This window comes from Trachemys scripta, chromosome 8, assembly GCF_013100865.1.
Source record: "Trachemys scripta elegans isolate TJP31775 chromosome 8, CAS_Tse_1.0, whole genome shotgun sequence".
NCBI classification, from domain to species: Eukaryota; Metazoa; Chordata; order Testudines; family Emydidae; genus Trachemys; species Trachemys scripta.
This window is the reverse complement of record NC_048305.1, coordinates 4,356,075-4,374,025: the sequence shown is the minus strand read 5'-3', so window position 1 is coordinate 4,374,025 and position 17,951 is coordinate 4,356,075. Positions and strand designations below refer to the sequence as shown.

Sequence of the window (17,951 nt, the reverse complement as noted above, 5' to 3'; positions counted from 1 at the left end):
TCTTTTTTAACAGGCATTGCAGACAGCATTGGTAAAGCAAGAATTCTTATACAGGGACTTTAATAACAGGCGTTCTGTCTCCTAAGTGTTACATTTCTGTGCATTTAACAGAGGAGTATGACACACTAGTCAACTCTTCTGTTAAAAAGGAGACAATACTGCTTTCATATATAGCCTATGAAATTCTTGATTTGCCCTTCAGGAGAAACTCAGTCCTCTTGTACATCAGAGAGAGAGAGTGTAATAAAGAAATGAAGCTAGTAATTATGGAAATAAGAGATCTGATGTGGAATCTGACAGGACTGAGCTACTCCCGACCTGGGGTCTGATTCAAAAAAGCTTCTCTATTAAGGACAGTGTTTAGGTGTTTTCCTGAGTCAGGGCCCTAGTAAAGTTATTAGGCTCTTTGGTGAGGTACTTGCATGTTCAAGGCTCAAGTCTTAAAGACAGCGGCTCTTTCCACGCGCTGCAGATATGCGGGTGTGCTTTCCTTATCTGGGATTCTCTGTCCAGGGAAAAACTCCGGCTGCGTGCTGGTTCTGATTGTAAAGTGGAGAGTAACATTGGGTGACATCCTCACAACAAGGATTTTAGTGTGTATTTGAAGCAGTGCCAAGGGAAATTGTTTTAGTTAGAACTCATGCAGAACACTGGCCCAAGTAGAAGTCTGAGTGGGGCTATCCACAGTCTAAGCTTTGCTGCTTATCCGTTTATTGTTCAGGTACAAAACCCTGGTTTATTGTGAGTAAAAAAAGGCTAAGACTATCCTAAATCACTTCATTTCTCCAAACACGGAATTGTCAGGACAGTTCACACACTTCCAACAGGAATAGTGTTTAGCAAATTATGCTTAGGAAGGTGTCACTGTAATATAGGACCCTTCTTATACGCATAATGGATTTTAACTAACTATTCCCAGAAGTTAAACAGGTGTTACCCCACCTTCTTTCAGTGCCTCAGGATTTTGAGTCTTATTTATATTAGTATTTTTCTAAAATCAAGTTGCCAAATCCTGCATTTTTATTAGTGAAAGCTAAGAGCTTGCCAGTCAAATGAAATGAAATGCAGATGCTGACATGTGAGCATGAATCGGATTGCTTGCCTATCTGACAGCTGGTTTTAGGACTGAGCTGCCACTTCATAAGTTTGCTTAATTCTGTACTTACCAGAATAAGAATTACAACCTCCAGGCTGAAGATCAGATTTAGACTGCAACAAGCTCCTGCATTCTGGGAACAGAAATAGTGAGCCATCACAAAGTTTACTCATAGCTAGAGCTGGGTGTGAACAGTTTTCCCATAAGAATTTTTTGAGATTTTGAATAATTTTCCTATCCTGAACTGGGACAAAAAGTAATCTTCAAATTTTCACTGATCAAAAATCTGAATTCTTGGGTCAAGTTAATCAAAACATTTTTGTTTTTTATTTCTACCTTTTCCTTTTCTTTTTCGACTGTAGATTAGATTAGTTTAAATTTCAAAATAGGTCATTTTGAAACAAAGTTTTCACTTAAAAAATGTCTCACCTACCTGTTTTGACAGTTTTTTTTTTTTTGAAACTTCAGAAAGATTCAAAATGGGAAATTCATCAAAACCAATCCTTTCCTAGATACAAACTGACCAAGCTTAGGCTTGAAATTAGACAAAGGTTTAGACAGAGGAGTGAAGTTCTGGAACAGCCTTCTAAGTGAGGCAAAAAACAAACTTGTTTCAAGACTGAGTTTGATAACTTTGTGACAAGGATGGCATGATGAGGTTAGATACAATGGTGCATGGCCCATCTGCATCTGTTAGGAAATACACCTCTACCCCGATATAACGCGACCCGATATAACACAAATTCGGATCTAATGCGGTAAAGCAGTGCTCTGGGGGGGGCAAGGCTGCGCACTCCGGTGGATCAAAGCAAGTTTGATATAATGCAGTTTCACCTATAACGTGGTAAGATTTTTTTGGCTCCCAAGGACAGCGTTATATCTGGGTAGAGGTGTATCTCCAATGGCTGGAGATTGGATACTACATGGGGAGGGCTCTGAGTTACTACAGAGAGTTCTTTCCCCGGTGTCTGGCTGATGGGTCTCATGCACATGCTCAGAGTCTGTCTAACCACCATATAGGGGATCAGAAAGGAATTTTCCCTCCAGGTCAGATTGGCAGAGATTCTGGGGGGTTTTTTTTGGTTGGTTGGTTTTTTGCCTTCCCATGCAGCATGGGGCATGGGTCACCTGGTGGTTTGAAATAGAGTGAACTGTGGATTCTATGTAACTTTAAAGTCTTTAAATCATGATTTGAGGACTTTAGTAACTCAGCCAGAGGTTATGGGCCTGCTTCAGGGGTGAGGTTCTGTGGCCTATGATGTTCAGGAAGTCAGACTAGATGAACATACATGGTGCTCCCTTCTGACCTTAAAGTCCAAGTCTATGAACAGTTTTTGATGTTTTCCAATGAAAATTTTTTTTGTCAAACTCCCGACCAGCTCTACTTGGAGCTTCTATAGTTCAATTCATAATTGGCTTCAGGACCACTGTTGCTTATCACAAAAGTGCAGTGCATGTGATGCTAATGTGTCTTCCATGGAACACAGTGGGTCAACAAGCTGGAGAGTGCAAGCCAGAGCAGGGTTAAAAAAAAAAAAAAAATTTGGAAAACCCAAAATTAGCTCCCCCATCCTACCTTCTGGATTCTCTCTCTTCTACCTTCTCCCTTAGCTTCCCACCCATACATGAGGCAGTTAAAACAAGTATGGCAGTTGACTGGGCAATTTTAATGCCCTTTAACTTTGGGCATTCAATGCCGATATCAACACAGCTGTTAACAGCCCTAGATTTATACTTTAGGATTTAGTAGTTTACTAAATGGAGGCCTGTCTTGGCAGATGTCCAGGACTTCATAAGTTTCTCTTGTACTGTCTTTCCATTTTCCAAACATTAATCAGGAACTGGCTAAAAGGAAAAATCTTCTTGAATATTGTCAAGTGCTTCTAAAAGCTACAAGATCATGCTTTTAGCACTGTGGTGTTGCAATCACATCTCAAATGTGTGACTGTATTTCTTTTTCTCACATCAGATTGGTCTTCTTTCCATTTGCCAATTTTTTTTCCTACTCTGACACATGGAGCACAAGCCAACATGGCTTTGCTTTGTTTACTTCTCATTTGTGGATATTAATTATGTTAGCACAGTTAGAGGAATAGGGATTATTAGATTGTGCTCTCCCTAATTTCAGCCTCTGATGCAACTGTAGAGCAAAACCATTGCAGGTCCACAGTGGCTATCTACAAACTCTTGTAGGTTTCATTCCTTTTTAACTACACTACTTGGTCACTTAGAAATTTAAAATAAGGTATTTAGACTCCAGAGTACATTCTGCACCAGCTCACAACAGTTTTTAAAAAGGTTAAAATTTGAAATTAAACTTCATCAGACTTGCTTTAAGATTAATAAAAAAAAAGTCAGGTATCCTAGGTGAGGGTCTGAATGGATTTCTTCCTTTCACTAACATTTGCACTGTTTGAGATGATCCATTTCTGTATTGTCCTCTTGTACGTTGCACCTTTTTTGTATAAGATGTTCGTTTTTAACCAACAGGGATGGTAAGAACAAACCGTTAAATCCTTAAGGATTGTTTTGCAGCAAACATCTGCATCATTGAGGTTTTGAATCCCAAAGAGCTCTGACATTTAAGAGCCACATTTTCTTTACACTTTCAATCTGTTTATTATTCTGAGGGTGAAGTGCTGAATGCTTCAGCCACTTAACAGATCTTAGTTGATGTGAATTTTTTCCGGTCATGGACTTTATATTTACATGTCTTAAACGTCAGTGTGTTCAAGCACAGTACATTGCTGTTATAATGGTGAAGTTAAAATCCACATAGCTTGCAAAGTTCCAGTTTGTTCTGTCTCATACCCCCATACAGCTCTGCCATAGCACCTCATTCCTTACTTGCACCCTATGCTCCTGGTGTATTCCTGGGCCTGTCTACTAAACCGGTGACTGTTCTGCAACATGGACAAATATTCTGGAGTGTTTTCTGACACTTGATACTGTCTCAAGACTTCATTTTAACAAGTGCAGAAATTGGTTGCTGATGCAGGGTAAGGGTGGGTGACCTTTTCGGATCTGGTCTAGCTTAATTATCTTTTTCCTCGTAACCCAGTAAACGAAGGTGTTGAGGGTTTTGAAGATTAGCCAGCACTGGGTTTAGTGTATGCATTGCATCTGTCAGTTCCTGGTCCTCAGAAGTGTTGATACGATTGGCATGAAGGCATGTCTTGGTATTTTTGATGCATTGAAATGTAGCTTCATGTGTTCAAGGTGTTTAGCCATTGGAAGGGTGGTATCATTGAATGGGACTTTGTTTCCCCTAGTTAGACAACCGGCTGATCAAGAACAGCTATTTGAAAAAGCTTGAGGGATCGTAGCGGATAATCACTAAGTTGAGGGCTCCAGCTGAAGCAAATGGTGCCTTTTCTGTCCATTGTCACTGCTATAGGAATCCTGAATTAAATATTTAATAGCCTGTATGCTATACTCTTCAACTGAAGCATAAAAAACTGTGCTGTGTAGCCTGAAAACAGGGTATGTTTTTATGGCATCAGAAAACTCTCTGAAAGATGTTAAAAGCAATCAACAAGGAAATGAGACTGCAAGCCATCGAAGATCATGTCTTTAGAATAAGTGTAGTCAGAGGAAGAGGAGAAACTGTGTGTGCTTTATCTTGATGCATATTTAATACAAAAAATGGAAATAAACTAGATGACCTCCTGAGGTCCCTTCCAACCCTGATATTCTATGAACTACTAAGAATCTGTTTTGTGAACTTGGTTTTCAGATAAGTTGGTATGTAACAGGAGGAAATGCATGGTGTTACTATGTGTTAACTAAAAAGCAAAGACCTCTCTCAGCGATGTACTGAACTTGTGTAAACCCCTCCTCAACACACACGAATAGGCTCCCTCTGAAAGAAAGGAGAAAACATCCTGGGAGTACATCCCCTACCCTTCTTCCTTTACTAACAGGACTTTTCACAGTGAGATTGAGATGGCAGCAGGGTAAAGTGTTATGCTAAGGGGCAGACATGGTTATGTCATGCAGGTGGGAATATTTTGAACTGCAAGCTTTGTACCTGTCTAATAGACTTTTCCTGTGTGTAGATGCATTTATATACTAGGTCAGGGGTCGGCAACCTTCAGCATGTGGCCCATCAGGGTAATCCACTGGCGGTCCGCGAGACATTTTGTTTACATTGACCGTCAGCAGGCACAGCCCCCTGCAGCTCCCAGTGGCCGCGGTTTGCTGTTCCCAGTTATTGTGGGGTGGGTGGATCATTAACCCATGGCATCCCCTGCTGAGCCGGGGCCATCTCCTATCTGCAGGCAGGTTCCTTGAGACGATCCAGTGAGTGACGGGGAAGGGAGGAGGAGGAGCGAGCTATGGGGGCGGGGCCTTGGGGAAAACAGGCGGAGCAGGGGTGAGGCCTTGGGGAGAGGCCAGGCGGGAGCCGGGGCCTTGGGGGAAGAGGTGGGGCGGGAGCGAGGCCTCGAGGGTCCGGTTACCAGCAATTAGAAAGTTGGCAACCCTGGCCAGCACTCCCAATTTCCTGCCACGTATTAGCAGTGTGTCGTCTAGGCATGCAGATCCTTTGGAGGACTGGGTTTTTCATAAATGCATTTTTTGTAGTGAAATCCTTTTCATGGAGCAACAGTAATTTCCCTTTCTGGGGCCTGTCTGGTTTTCAAACAGATTTGGCATGGAAGGTTAAAAGAAAATAGGAAAGGCCGTGATTAGCTTAATGGTGTAGCTGCTACTATTGAAAGTGTTGTGTGGTTATTAAATCGATTTATTATCCTCCCACCACGTGAACAGAGGATGGAAAACATTGAAATAAAATTAAAACTAGTGTAAGTGCTGCCTGTTTAGATAAAAGCACATTTTTCTGTTTAAAAGGATTACTCATCTTTCCCAAAACAGGGTAGAGGAGTTAATTTCAATGATGAAGTGCTTTCTATCTCAGGGAGCCCTGACTTGCAGAGGTGATTGATTCAGGAAGGAATGTAATTCATTCTTAAATTGTTAAATAGCACGTTAGGACTAAATAGCTAAGTAAAAGATGAATGGAGTCATTTGTAATCTTAAACAGGAGCGTGTGTGGGAGGGGAGGGAAGGAATGACGGGGGTGGGTGTAATTTGAAAACAAATGTGTAAGGCAAACAGTTACCTTAGGGGTTTGGGCACTTGGAAGGTGGCCAAGGTAACCTCTGGAAAAAATACATCTGAGCTTGCTTTCTGTACCAGTTGCTTAAAAGGGAATTGTATCTCTCGTAAACTGTAGTGGAGGTTTTAACCACAAATTGGGAACCTTTTCTGTTCTGTTACCTCAGTTGTGTCCTTGATGCTCTTCAACTGCATGGGGAAGCAATTTTTTGAATTTTCAAAGTATAAGGGGTGGCTGTCTCTCCTCAAATGCTTATAACCCCACTGCTCCCCCTTAGCCTTGTCCAAATTGCATCTAAAATGCTATCTCACCATGTGGCAGGACACTAGCTGTTGTTCACTGTAAGAGCAATGTGACCTTATATTGCCAAAATTCTATTTCCAAAGAAATCTTTTGGGATTCCGTTATTAGCTTGGAATATTCATGGTGGGTTTGAATTGGTTTAAGAGGGTGGACCGTTCTTTGTGCATGTGTGTGCAAGCACATACTAAAATCATGCACTCCATGCTTTCTATTGGGTGAACCTTGAAGCTCAAATTTGATGAATTAAAACTGATTTTAAACTAAGATCTCTTATTTTTCAGTGTCAGAAGGAAAAGTGACTCCTCCCCTTATTCCCATTCCCGCACAGAAAACTTCAACATAACGAATACCTTAACTAACTCATACAAGGTTTCAGACCAGATCTGACTCAAGATCAAGATTCTTGTAAATGTCAGTCCCATGTTTCCTGTCAAATGGAGCAGCTGTGCACTGCAAAGGAATGTCAGTGTTGCACATGTGCTTCAACTTTGTCCCAACCAAAATGCTGCCAGAAGGCCCTGTCTTGATTCTTTCAGCTCTGTGTCCCCCTCTGAGAGGATGTTTTCCTGATTAGACTTCAAGTGTCTATGGCACCTTCTAAGTGCGCTCGTTATTTATTTTTTTTAATTAATAGGTTGAGCACAAATGAATAAATTCATCACCTTTCCATGGTGGAAGCCATTAGTGATTTCACTTTAATGGCCAACCGCTTGAGCAATGACAAATTATTCAGAGCACTTAACTCTCCTCCTTCAAAGGACAAAAACAGCAAGTTGTGGTGATTCCTTGTCTATGGCAGTCTTAGAATTCCAAATATTCAGGAATCCCTGAAGCTGTAGCAAAAGTTTATCTGGCCTTGCCTCCCCCTTCTCCATTGGGAGTCTTTTTAACTGTCCTCTGAGATTTTGTTCAGTTTTAAGTCTCCTCTGAAAGAGCCTGCTGTCTTCCCAGTCAGTGCTGACTGAAGAGAACTGCCTCCTAAGTCACCAGCCCCACTTTCTAAAGTGACTCTCTCTTCCTTGAAATGTCCTAAGCACTTGCTAAGCCTGACACTAGTTTGAGGACTTAAAATAATTGCACCCTAAGGTGGTGTGACTGCAGGTCACTCTAAAAACAGGGTGTGCATGTTCTGTGTGGGGAGAGGAGACGTGAGTAAATGTACATCAGACAGGCAACTGGCTAATTTACTGTCGCTGCTAAGTATGTGTTCATGCTATTTATTATTATTGGTCTCCAGGTCTCAGTGTGTGGTGGGATGAGGTATAAAGAACGGGCTAGGCATTTTCTACTGCTATGAGCTGTGTTATTACAGTGGTCTGCTCCTGTCTGTAAAGTTGATTTAACCTGATCTGCATGAGTTAAAGTGAATAAAGTCCTTTTGTAGCCCCAAAGCAGTCCTTGTGAGGAGGAATATCTTTCCTAACTTAAAGAATATCTGGCGGAATTGTATTTAAGGCTAAGGATTGTTGGCTATCTCTTCCAGCTGCTTTTATAGGAAACCAACTTGTTCCGAAAACCCCGTCACACTACAATAAGCTGTAAAATCAATTGGTGGATTTACACAGGTGTCACTGAGGGCATAACTTGGCCTGGATGGTGTTGATGCATGAGATGGAAAGAATCCAGATCAACTGTGCAAGTGCAGAGAGAGTTTGAGCAATTACAGGTTTAAAAAAATATATTTTTACTGGCAGACGGAGCAAATTTTATATCTGTTATAAAATTGAGATCCGATGAATCTGAAACCTATAATGCCATTTGTAAGAGTCACTTTTTAGGACAGAAATAATTCAAATTGCCATGAATTCTGGTATGCTTTGTTTTTTGTTTTTAAAGCAATAAAAATAGTAATCCCAAAACTTTACTACTTTTTCTCTGCACTCCATGTATGTTAAGTTCATGAATTCTTTTTCTGAAGAGTGGTGGCATTTCTGAGCAGTGAAATTCTCCCTTCTCCCTCCTCCTCATAGCTATGGGCCACTTGACTGAGGAAAGAAACAGTAGCCCATATGTCAAGTATCAGAGGGGTAGCCATGTTAGTCTGAATCTGTAAAAAGCAACAGAGGGTCCTGTGGCACCTTTAAGACTAACAGAAGTATTGGGAGCATAAGCTTTCGTGGGTAAGAACCTCACTTCTTCAGATGCAAGACATGCAAGTAGCCTATATGTAAACTCCAGAATCTTTTTATTCTGGAGAGGCTTTTCAGTATTGCAAGCAATCAGTAACTTCATATTACTTGGAAGCCGTTCTTCTGTTTGGATACTTTGTACACAGGAAAGAGAAGGGATGAGGAGTCCACAAAAATTTGAGCCAAGAGAAGACATTAATCAGACAGCATTTTATTAGTGATAATTTAAAGCAACAATTTTATCAGAGCGCCGCCTCCTTAGTATAGATCTTTATTTACAACTCAAAATAAAGAAAGCAAAAGATTTTAAGTAGTTCTGACTAGTAATGTTAATATATTAATTGTATATCAAATTTATTAGTCTGCCAGCAAGCTTCCAATTTATTTTTTAATCTATATATAATCTTATTATTTATACAGCTAAATTACATTCCACATAATATGTGCTGCCTCTGGAATTCATCCAGTTTACCTTTCATTAAAGTAAATTGCCCTTGTAATAAAAATCACTCCATGTCAAGGTGCCATAATATTTTTTTTAAAGCACCATATTTGTAGCAACTTATGTGATAACCTCAAACAAACAAGTTAGATATTCTTTTAAAAACAAAAATATAAAGTATTATCATAATTTTGGTAGAAGATGGTTGTCTTATTCTAAATTTTCGTATCTGAGCATCATGTGGTCCAACAAGTAGAGCAAAGGAGAGCATGCCAAGGCTTTCCTTATTCCCTTCTCTATTTTTGCCCGCTTTTCCGTTAGAAAAACCCAATTTTTATTTCATGGTTGCTCGTGAGTGTTGTCGTTAACCCAACAACACTTTTTTGGTAGGGGAAAACACATCCATAAGCATAATAGACCCTCACTAGTTTACATGTCAGTAAACCACAATCCTACACTTGCAATAAAATGTTATGCTGATGTGTGAAGTTTCCTGTGGCTGCTGGAGATGGGGCAGCTGTGACACATCGCTTTGAGTTGGGAAAGGGGAGAGTACTGCATCTTGTTCAACCTCAGCAATACTGCATGTGCTATTGTGCAGCATTAACTTTCAGTGCTTCTCCCATCCATTAATGCAGTTTAAGGAGGTTCCTAGCATCACAGCTCAGGGCAACTGCACCTGTATTCCCTCTCTGTGGCCCACCAAGGGCACCCACTCTGACTTCCAGCTGCCATCTCTCTTGGAAAGGTGTCTCACTTCCACTTGTCTGGGGTATTTCCAAGCTGCACAGTTCCCTGCCTATACTGTGAATTCTCCAGCAAGCCAGATTGGCTAAGCAGGCCTGTTTCTCTTTCTCCTCAGAGGCTATAAACAGCATAATTGCCCACAGTTACACTTATTCGTAAGGTGAACGCATTACAAAGAAAACATTAAAAGCAGTACAATAACCTATACACATGCTAAAAAGCTTACTAGAGATCACCCAAACTACAACAAGAGTTCTGGCAGGTGATCAGTCCTTCCAAACCCACCAAGAGGTTTTCTGAGATCAGAAGTTCATAACAGCTGTTAGCACAGAACAAGCATCCCCATGAATCTGTGAGTTGCTCCTTTATGCTGTTTGCACTTCTGATCCTGTCCTCATGTAACAGGTGATCAGCAAACAAAGGTCCCCTCCTCAGGGGAGCTGAGTTCTTGCATAAATGGACAGGGTATGTTTGCATACACCTCCCCCTAGAGATTTCTTGGGAAACTTAACTTCAAAAGCTCATTCTTGTCTGGCACCTGGTTTAAGAGTCCTTTTGAAGCTCATAATGCCTCTTTCCTTCCCCCCTCCTGAGACCTTACATACAATCCTTTAATAATACATAAACGTTTTGCATTTTTAATACAATAAACTCTTAAGACACTTAAACTTCATTTAATATGGTTTGTCCAGGAAATTACCATCTCTGTCACATCTAGTTTACAGTGCTTTGCCTGTCAAAAGGTAGTTCAGGTTCTGGTACCAGCAGCTAAGCAGTTATGACCAACCCCACAGTAATGGGTAGCTTTAAAGATATCTAACAAATGGAGAGAGAGACTTCCCAAATCGTAGGTTTCCGAGGGACTGTTACAACCAGTGAAGAAAAGCACCTTTGTATTGAGCTGATAGCTCTAAGCTACTGTTCTTTGTTTTTTGTTTTTTGTTTTGTTTTTTCACTTTATTGTTGGATCGTAGGGAATGAGACACTCGTGTGCCCAGTCAGATGCTGGGAGGACAATAAACACAACTGGAAGGTGTTTCAAACATTGTCTCCTGCAAGCCAGCTTTTCTTATGAATGCAGCCAAACAGCAGGACACTGTGGTGTTCTTCAGAACCCACTTATGTCTCTCTCAATCAGATAATGCTACCCACAACGTCACCTATTGGATTGCATCTTGGTTGCATGAAAAGATACATTTCACTGCTTAAATTATTTGACACAGAAGGAGTAAAGAGCTCAAGGCTCTTTATCCTGAGAACTAAATGGAGGGTGAAGAATTTGACCCTTTAATGTTACAGTGAGGGTGCAGTATGGGAATCTAGATGGATTAGAACAGCTGATGTCTTCTGGAAATTTGGCTACTCGTATGTCCTTTCTCTCTCTTCTCCTAGTAGAGTAACGTCACAAAGTATTCTTAATTCTTAACTGTTCATTTATTAGCTGTGGCTAATTATCCATCTCTCTTTGACATCATGTTTACTATAGAAACAACTTTCACATCTCATATGGAGAAATATGCCTATGCTATGTTCTTAAATTGTTCCGTGGTTGCTGTAATTCCTAGTTCAGCTCTACCGAAGTCAGTGCTAGAATAAACTTGACTGCCTTTAATGGATCCGTCTCTCAGCATTGTAGGTGACGTGGTGGGGAAATGCTGGAAGCTGGTCTCCACTAGTGTGTCAGCAAGTGCCACAACTGGTGAAACTGCACTGATTTGTAGAACAACTGTAAGACATGAAGAAAAGATGCTAGTGCATACAAGGCATTGGAATGCCAGTGGGAGATAAACAGCAGGCACAAATTCTTGAAAATGTTTGTTTTAGTCACCTGTGCCTCATCATAAACAATGAGACACTGTATAATTACCTCTGAACATTTAAGATTCTATGAAATTTCAGCAGTTTTTCAAGACCCGCTAATGTTTTGTGGAGGAAACTGATTTAGATGCAGTAATTACCATAGGGCCTGATTATGAAAACACTGCAGTCCTATGAAGTCAATATTGGGAGGATCAGATGCATAGCTCCTGCTTTTCTCTTTTTCTTTTATTACTGTGTAACTCAGTATCAGATGTTTTGATGATGATTACCTTACTCTGATTTTAGATTACTGGAACCAAGGTACAATTTATACCTTGAACTTGGTTTTGGGTAACTCTTTTGGACATAGAGTGGGGAATTTTTTCTTTCCAATTATGGTAAGGAATGATACGGCTGCACTAAATGAGTGCTGGTTGTGGCTTTTTACTATTTTTTTAATTAACAGTCACTGCCTACACAATGCTGCATGAGGAATGAGTGTTAATATCTTGTCTGGTCTCCCAGAGAGTTGCTTCTTTGAAAGATTTATCCATTCAATTAGAGAAAATTGATTCCTGGTTGCTGCAGAGGATCTGTTCAAAAGTTACTTGAAAAGGGTGAGGGAAGGGTATTAGCCTTAGCTAGAAAGCAATATTTAGTAAAGGTTTTACTAAGCAGACCAACCTGTTTTTAATTTTTTAAATTATTTTAATTGCTCCAGCTGTACAGATATATCAGACACACACCTAAATGACTTTGGTCTTCTTAAAGCTGTTGGAGATTTTAAAATTGGGCTCGGAAGAAAGAAAAATGTCAAGTTTGCACAAGGAATACTCTAAAAATTATTTAAAGGGAATTCAAAAGCAGATTTTGGCTAGTTCTGAGTGATTGCAGCTGCTGGCAGCATCAAAGGTGAGATGCAAAGTATACTGTAACTCCCGAGATTATCTTCACCTTTGACTCCCTACCCCCAAAATAAAATCCAAGATGCACAAAGGGAATAAGCAACAGAGAGTCCTGTGGCACCTTTAAGACTAACAGATGTATTGGAGCATAAGCTTTTGTGGGTGAATGCCCACCCACCTAAGCTTATGTTCCAATACATCTGTTAGTCTTAAAGGTGCCCCAGGACTCTAGCACCGCTACCCCTCTGATACTTGACAAAGGGAATAAGTTTGCCTTCTGGGCACCAAATGGTAAGCAGTATAACTAGATTAGGGGCGGGGGGAGGAGGGCGTAATCCTTGGCTAGCTGAGCTGCTTCATCTGTGTAGGAACTTGTTGTGCCGTTCCCCAGGATATAATCTGGACTGGTGGACAGCTGTGTCCCCTGAACTCTCCAATTGGGGTGCCTTTTACACTGCTTCGCTGTGAGAACAACCACTCCTGCTCTGTTTACATACACTCTAGCATGCAAGATCAGTCCCAGTTGAATTATAGGAATGCTTTTAGCCAGCCACTCCTGAATTATATTGCAGAATGACACCAGCAAATTCCCTGTCCCAGACTTGTCCCTAGAAATGTGCCCAGCTCTTTCCTTCTGTGCAGTACAAGCTCATAGAAAGTCCATCATTTCATTAATAGACATGATATGCACAAACTCGGTTATCTCAAATGGAGGTTCCAGACACATCAGTCCAAATGCACACTGGTTTAGATGAGACAATAAAATAAGTTTATTAACTACAGAAAGATAGATTTTAAGTGATTACAAGTAATGAGGAATAAAAGTCAGAATTGGTTACAAAGAAATAAAAGGTAAAATGCAAACTAATACCTAAATTAACAAGCTGAGTGAACTTAAAGCAAAAAGCTCTTCCTCACCACATGATCACAGCATTCTGGCTGGATTCTTCAGCCAGGATCCCTCCCCCAGCTCACTGATGCTCATTTGGTCTTTCAAACATTGTTTATGCCGTGAGTAGAGGTGAGGGGGGAGAGGTGATTTTGTGTCCTCTGTTCTCCCTGCTTATAGCTTTTCTCTTCTTTGAGAATCCTCTCCAGTTGGTGTTCAGGTGACCGCAAGGTTGTTTGCCAAGATGTAAATTTCTCACTCCCACCCCTCTTTTCTGCCAAAGAATGGCCGCTTAGCCCGGTAATAGTCCACTTGATTATACTGACACCTGGCTCAGGTACTGGCTAACCTTTTGTTTCTGGAAAAACTGATTTGGCTGTTTTTCTAAACTTGGAGCATGTCTCAGCAATGTCATACAATAGAATCTTATAACTTTACGTACAACATTGCTACACGCATTTTACCAGGATGATGATGTTCAGTAGATTGAGTTTTCAAATGATACCTCACATTTTGTACAAAATGTATCCTAGTTTTGTGAAAGTAGTAAACATAGGGGTAGTGTATTCAGTAATGATCTCTCTACCTTTCCAGCTTGTAGAATCAACATCACTAGAATTTTTTTTTTTTTGCGTGTGAGAGTGGATGTGTTTTGGGTGCTTGAAGAAATTCAGGAAAAACTAATTCAGTAAATGTTGTATACAATTCTGAAAGTGCTCTTTTTGTGCTTTTGTGGCATAGTGAGTTACTCAATCCAGATCCAGTTCCTGAAAAAGTTTGGTCTCCTACTCTCATGAGCATCCCTGCTATTGGTCAATCGTTCCATTGTTATCCCAAGGGTCTGTCAATTAGCTTTTGCTCTGTTGTGTGTTCTCTTGTCTCGCAGCTTCTTTCTAGTCTTAAGCTCCTCCATCCGTTTGTTCTCTTTCTGAGTTCATGGAAACGTCAGAGATCCAGATCCATGAGCAAACTTTGAACCCACAGTTTAAAGATTACTCATACTTCATCTTGCCTGGACTCTCTCTTTCCTGTTAGTTAAAGGCTGTTCAGTACCATGTTCAAAAGACAGTTAACAACTAAGGAGGGAGCTACATCTTAAGGAGTGTTTCTTACCTTCTTTAACTTTACTCTTTTACCCAGAACACCTGAAGAAACGTTTGGAAGACTACATGGCCCAGTTTCCAAATGTCCGAATCCTGCGCACTAAGAAGAGAGAAGGGCTAATAAGAACTCGAATGCTGGGGGCCTCTGCAGCAATTGGAGATGTTATCACATTCTTGGATTCTCACTGTGAGGCCAATGTGAACTGGCTGCCGCCTCTGCTAGGTAAGGAGGTTGTTTGAAGTGTTTCCCAAAACTGATCTTCAGCCTGGTAAAAAGCTGGTGACAGATGTCGGCATATGGTTTATTGTATGTCCAGGCTGCTGTCTTCTCATTCAGAAATGTCCAAAGGAGAAAATAAATGACTATTTGGAAAACTGACTTTCTAAAGAAAATCCTGGGAGAGCTGTCGGCGACCTGTAGTCTTCAGTACAATGCATTTCTCTATGCAAGAGTCCTAAAACACACAATTTCCCCCAAAACAGTTGTTTTTGTTTAATTAAAAGCAGAGATCATGTTCTGTTACCCCCCGCTAAGAGAACTCTTGCATAATTTATAGTTTGCTGGAAGAGCAAACCATTCATGTAGTCATTCAGCAGCTCGTAAAGAGAAATTAGTTGTAGGACATAAAGCTAAGCTTGTAGTTTTTAAATAGCTCTTGACTGTTTCTATGGAAATATATTTAATCTGCAAGCATGTGGAAAATCATTTTTTGTGGATAATATGGACTGCTGCTATATACCCCTAGAATGCGTGTGATCCTTTACAAAGTGGTCTTTAAAATAGTCTTTAACAAGATTGGAGCATGAGCTTTTGTGGGTGAATACCCACTTCGTCGGATGCATGCATGTTAGTCTAGAAGGTGCCACAGGACTCTTTGCTGCTTTTACAGATCCAGACTAACACGGCGACCCCTCTGATACTTTAACAGGATTGCGGTTTCATAAAGTAAATTCTTTCACATGTATCTTATTAAATGGACAATGTTCTCTTTTTCAAGGGAACTGGCTTTTTTCCTGTGCATCTTAATTCTGACCTGCAGCACCCCACACCCCTACTAATCTAATTCTGGCCCTACCTTTAGATGAGAGACTACTTGTGCCGAACTGCAAGTTAGTTTTGTGCAATGCCCAGATAGAAGTGGGATGAGACCATTCAACCTGTTTTTTTGCATGTGCCAGGATCTGGACTCGGGACACTGGTAGGACCAGAAGGACTGTGCTCACTAAACCAGCCACATGACTTACAGTGGGCATCTGGGAGTATCCAGTTTACTTAAGGTTGCAATGCAGTTTGTTTATATAGCATCGTTAATCCTGAAGAATATCAGACTGCTCTACAAGACTGTTTCAAGTGACATATGTGCCATTGGAATGCAGCCACCTCTGGGGTGAAACATGGCATCTGTCTAGCAAATAATGACAGTACACACCAAGAGGTGGTGAAAAATGCAGTCACAAGCTGAAATGAAAAATTGTCTGCTGGGTTCTCATAGAGCAATGCTGTTACTTTCACAGCCTGTCCATTTGTGTGTCTGGTATTAATTCTGCATGGTGTAAAACATTTGTGACTTCCTGAGCCCCAGGGAATGGAAGCAAAAGTAGTCCAAATGCCTTTTAAATGAGAACATGTACAGTATTGCTTCAATTTAAAAACATAAAACATTTTTTGTTACAAATGTTCCTTGGAATCTAAAATATATTATCTGTCACTTTGGTTCTTAAAGTTAACTTTTAATTAAGAAAACTTGTTGTTAAAATGAATATTGAAGAAGTTCCAGATGTCTAGGTTGGAACTAATCCTGTCTCAGTATTTTTCAGCTGGAATTAAAGATTGAGGGGAGGCGCAGATGTACGTTTCTAGAGCCTGCCAAGATTAGTTATGCCATTAGTCTGAATCACTTCCTGCCAGATTCTGGCACGAGACTTCAAAGCTTATTGGGGTTAGGTGGCATAATGGGTTATTGCACTAGCTTTCAACCAATGCTGAAGGGGGTCACATCCAGGTCACTTGTTAAAATGAGTTTTGTGGACTCCACAAAGTCCTTAGAACATGCAAGACCGTCTGTTTAGTCTGGCATTTTAAGTGGCAGGGGACCACTGAGAAGGGTGGGGAGATATCCAGGTTTTTTGTTTCCATTTGTGATGTGTTCAGTTTTTCTCTCACACCACAGGGTGGCTGTTACCGGAGTGATAGCCTAATTTTTCTATATCATGTAGGTATAACTTATGATAAATAATTGGTTGATATCATAAATACATATAACACCAGATAATTTAGTGTAACATGGAGCCTCTGTCCAAGAAAAGATTTAGGATGTGTCTACTCCGCAGTCATGGGATGTAACTGCAGCTCATATAGACATACCTGGCTAGCTCAGGTAATGGTAGCAGTGAAGCTGCAGCAGTGTGGGTTTCAACACAGGCTGTACATGCTCACCCAGATCCCTGGGTAATTACTTGGTTGGCTAGCCCATGCTGACATCTGTGTTGTGTATCTTCACTGCCACCTGTGCCCATGCTAGCTAGATTAAAGCTAGCTCAGGTGTGTCTACAAAAGCTGCAGTTTCCTCCTATGATTGCAATGCAGACTTGCCCTTTCAGTTTGAGGGGAAGTGATAGCACAGGTCAGAACTGAGATGCACATTATGTGGAAAATATAATTCTAACCTAATTCTGGCCAATATAATTGGTTCCTCATGCTCGTATATGCTGAACCGACATGCAGTTTTTAAGGAAAAAATAAAAACACAACAAAGCAGAAAAATCACCCATTCTGTAATGAGACAGCTTCTCTAGATCTGAAGGTGTTTAGTGGTACATTAAAGCTGGGCTTTGGTATTAGAATTATAACTAGTTGTATGGTAGTTGTTCTGTGGTAATGAGATAAAGTAGGCTCTTGTTTTAATATTGGCTTCAAGCAGGGGCGGCCAACGGAGAGGGGCGGCATGTGCGGCAATTTGGGGGCAGCAGGTCCCTCACTCCCTCTAGGAGCGAAGGACCTGCCGCTGAACTGCCGCCGCCGATTTTTTTTTTTTTTGCTTGGAGCGGCAGAAATGCTGGAGCCGGCCCTGCCTGTAGATACTTTTCTTGTAACTATTGGTAAAAGGGGCCACTAGCTACATGCTTACTAACTTTTTCTCTGTGATCCTCAGACCGCATTGCTCGGAACCGCAAGACTATTGTGTGCCCAATGATTGACGTAATTGACCATGACCACTTTGGATACGAGACCCAAGCTGGAGATGCAATGCGAGGGGCATTTGACTGGGAGATGTATTACAAGCGGATCCCTATCCCTCCTGAATTACAGAAACCTGATCCTAGTGACCCCTTTGAGTAAGTTGTTGAAATGCAGAGTGATGATAGATGGCTAACAAAAGGTGCCCTGTTATAAGGTTGTTTATGCCTTGTTGTACTG

The 17,951-nt window shown here is 40.9% G+C and overlaps 1 protein-coding gene across 1 annotated transcript in view; it reads left to right on the top strand.

Moving 5' to 3' along the window:
• Positions 1-17,951, top strand: part of GALNT10 (polypeptide N-acetylgalactosaminyltransferase 10) — a 125,007-nt gene that overhangs the window by 77,153 nt on the left and 29,903 nt on the right. The window contains exons 5-6 of the mRNA XM_034778555.1: positions 14,571-14,756; positions 17,686-17,869. Of these exons, the coding sequence (XP_034634446.1) occupies positions 14,571-14,756; positions 17,686-17,869 (370 nt within the window). The remainder of the gene's footprint in view (positions 1-14,570; positions 14,757-17,685; positions 17,870-17,951) is intronic.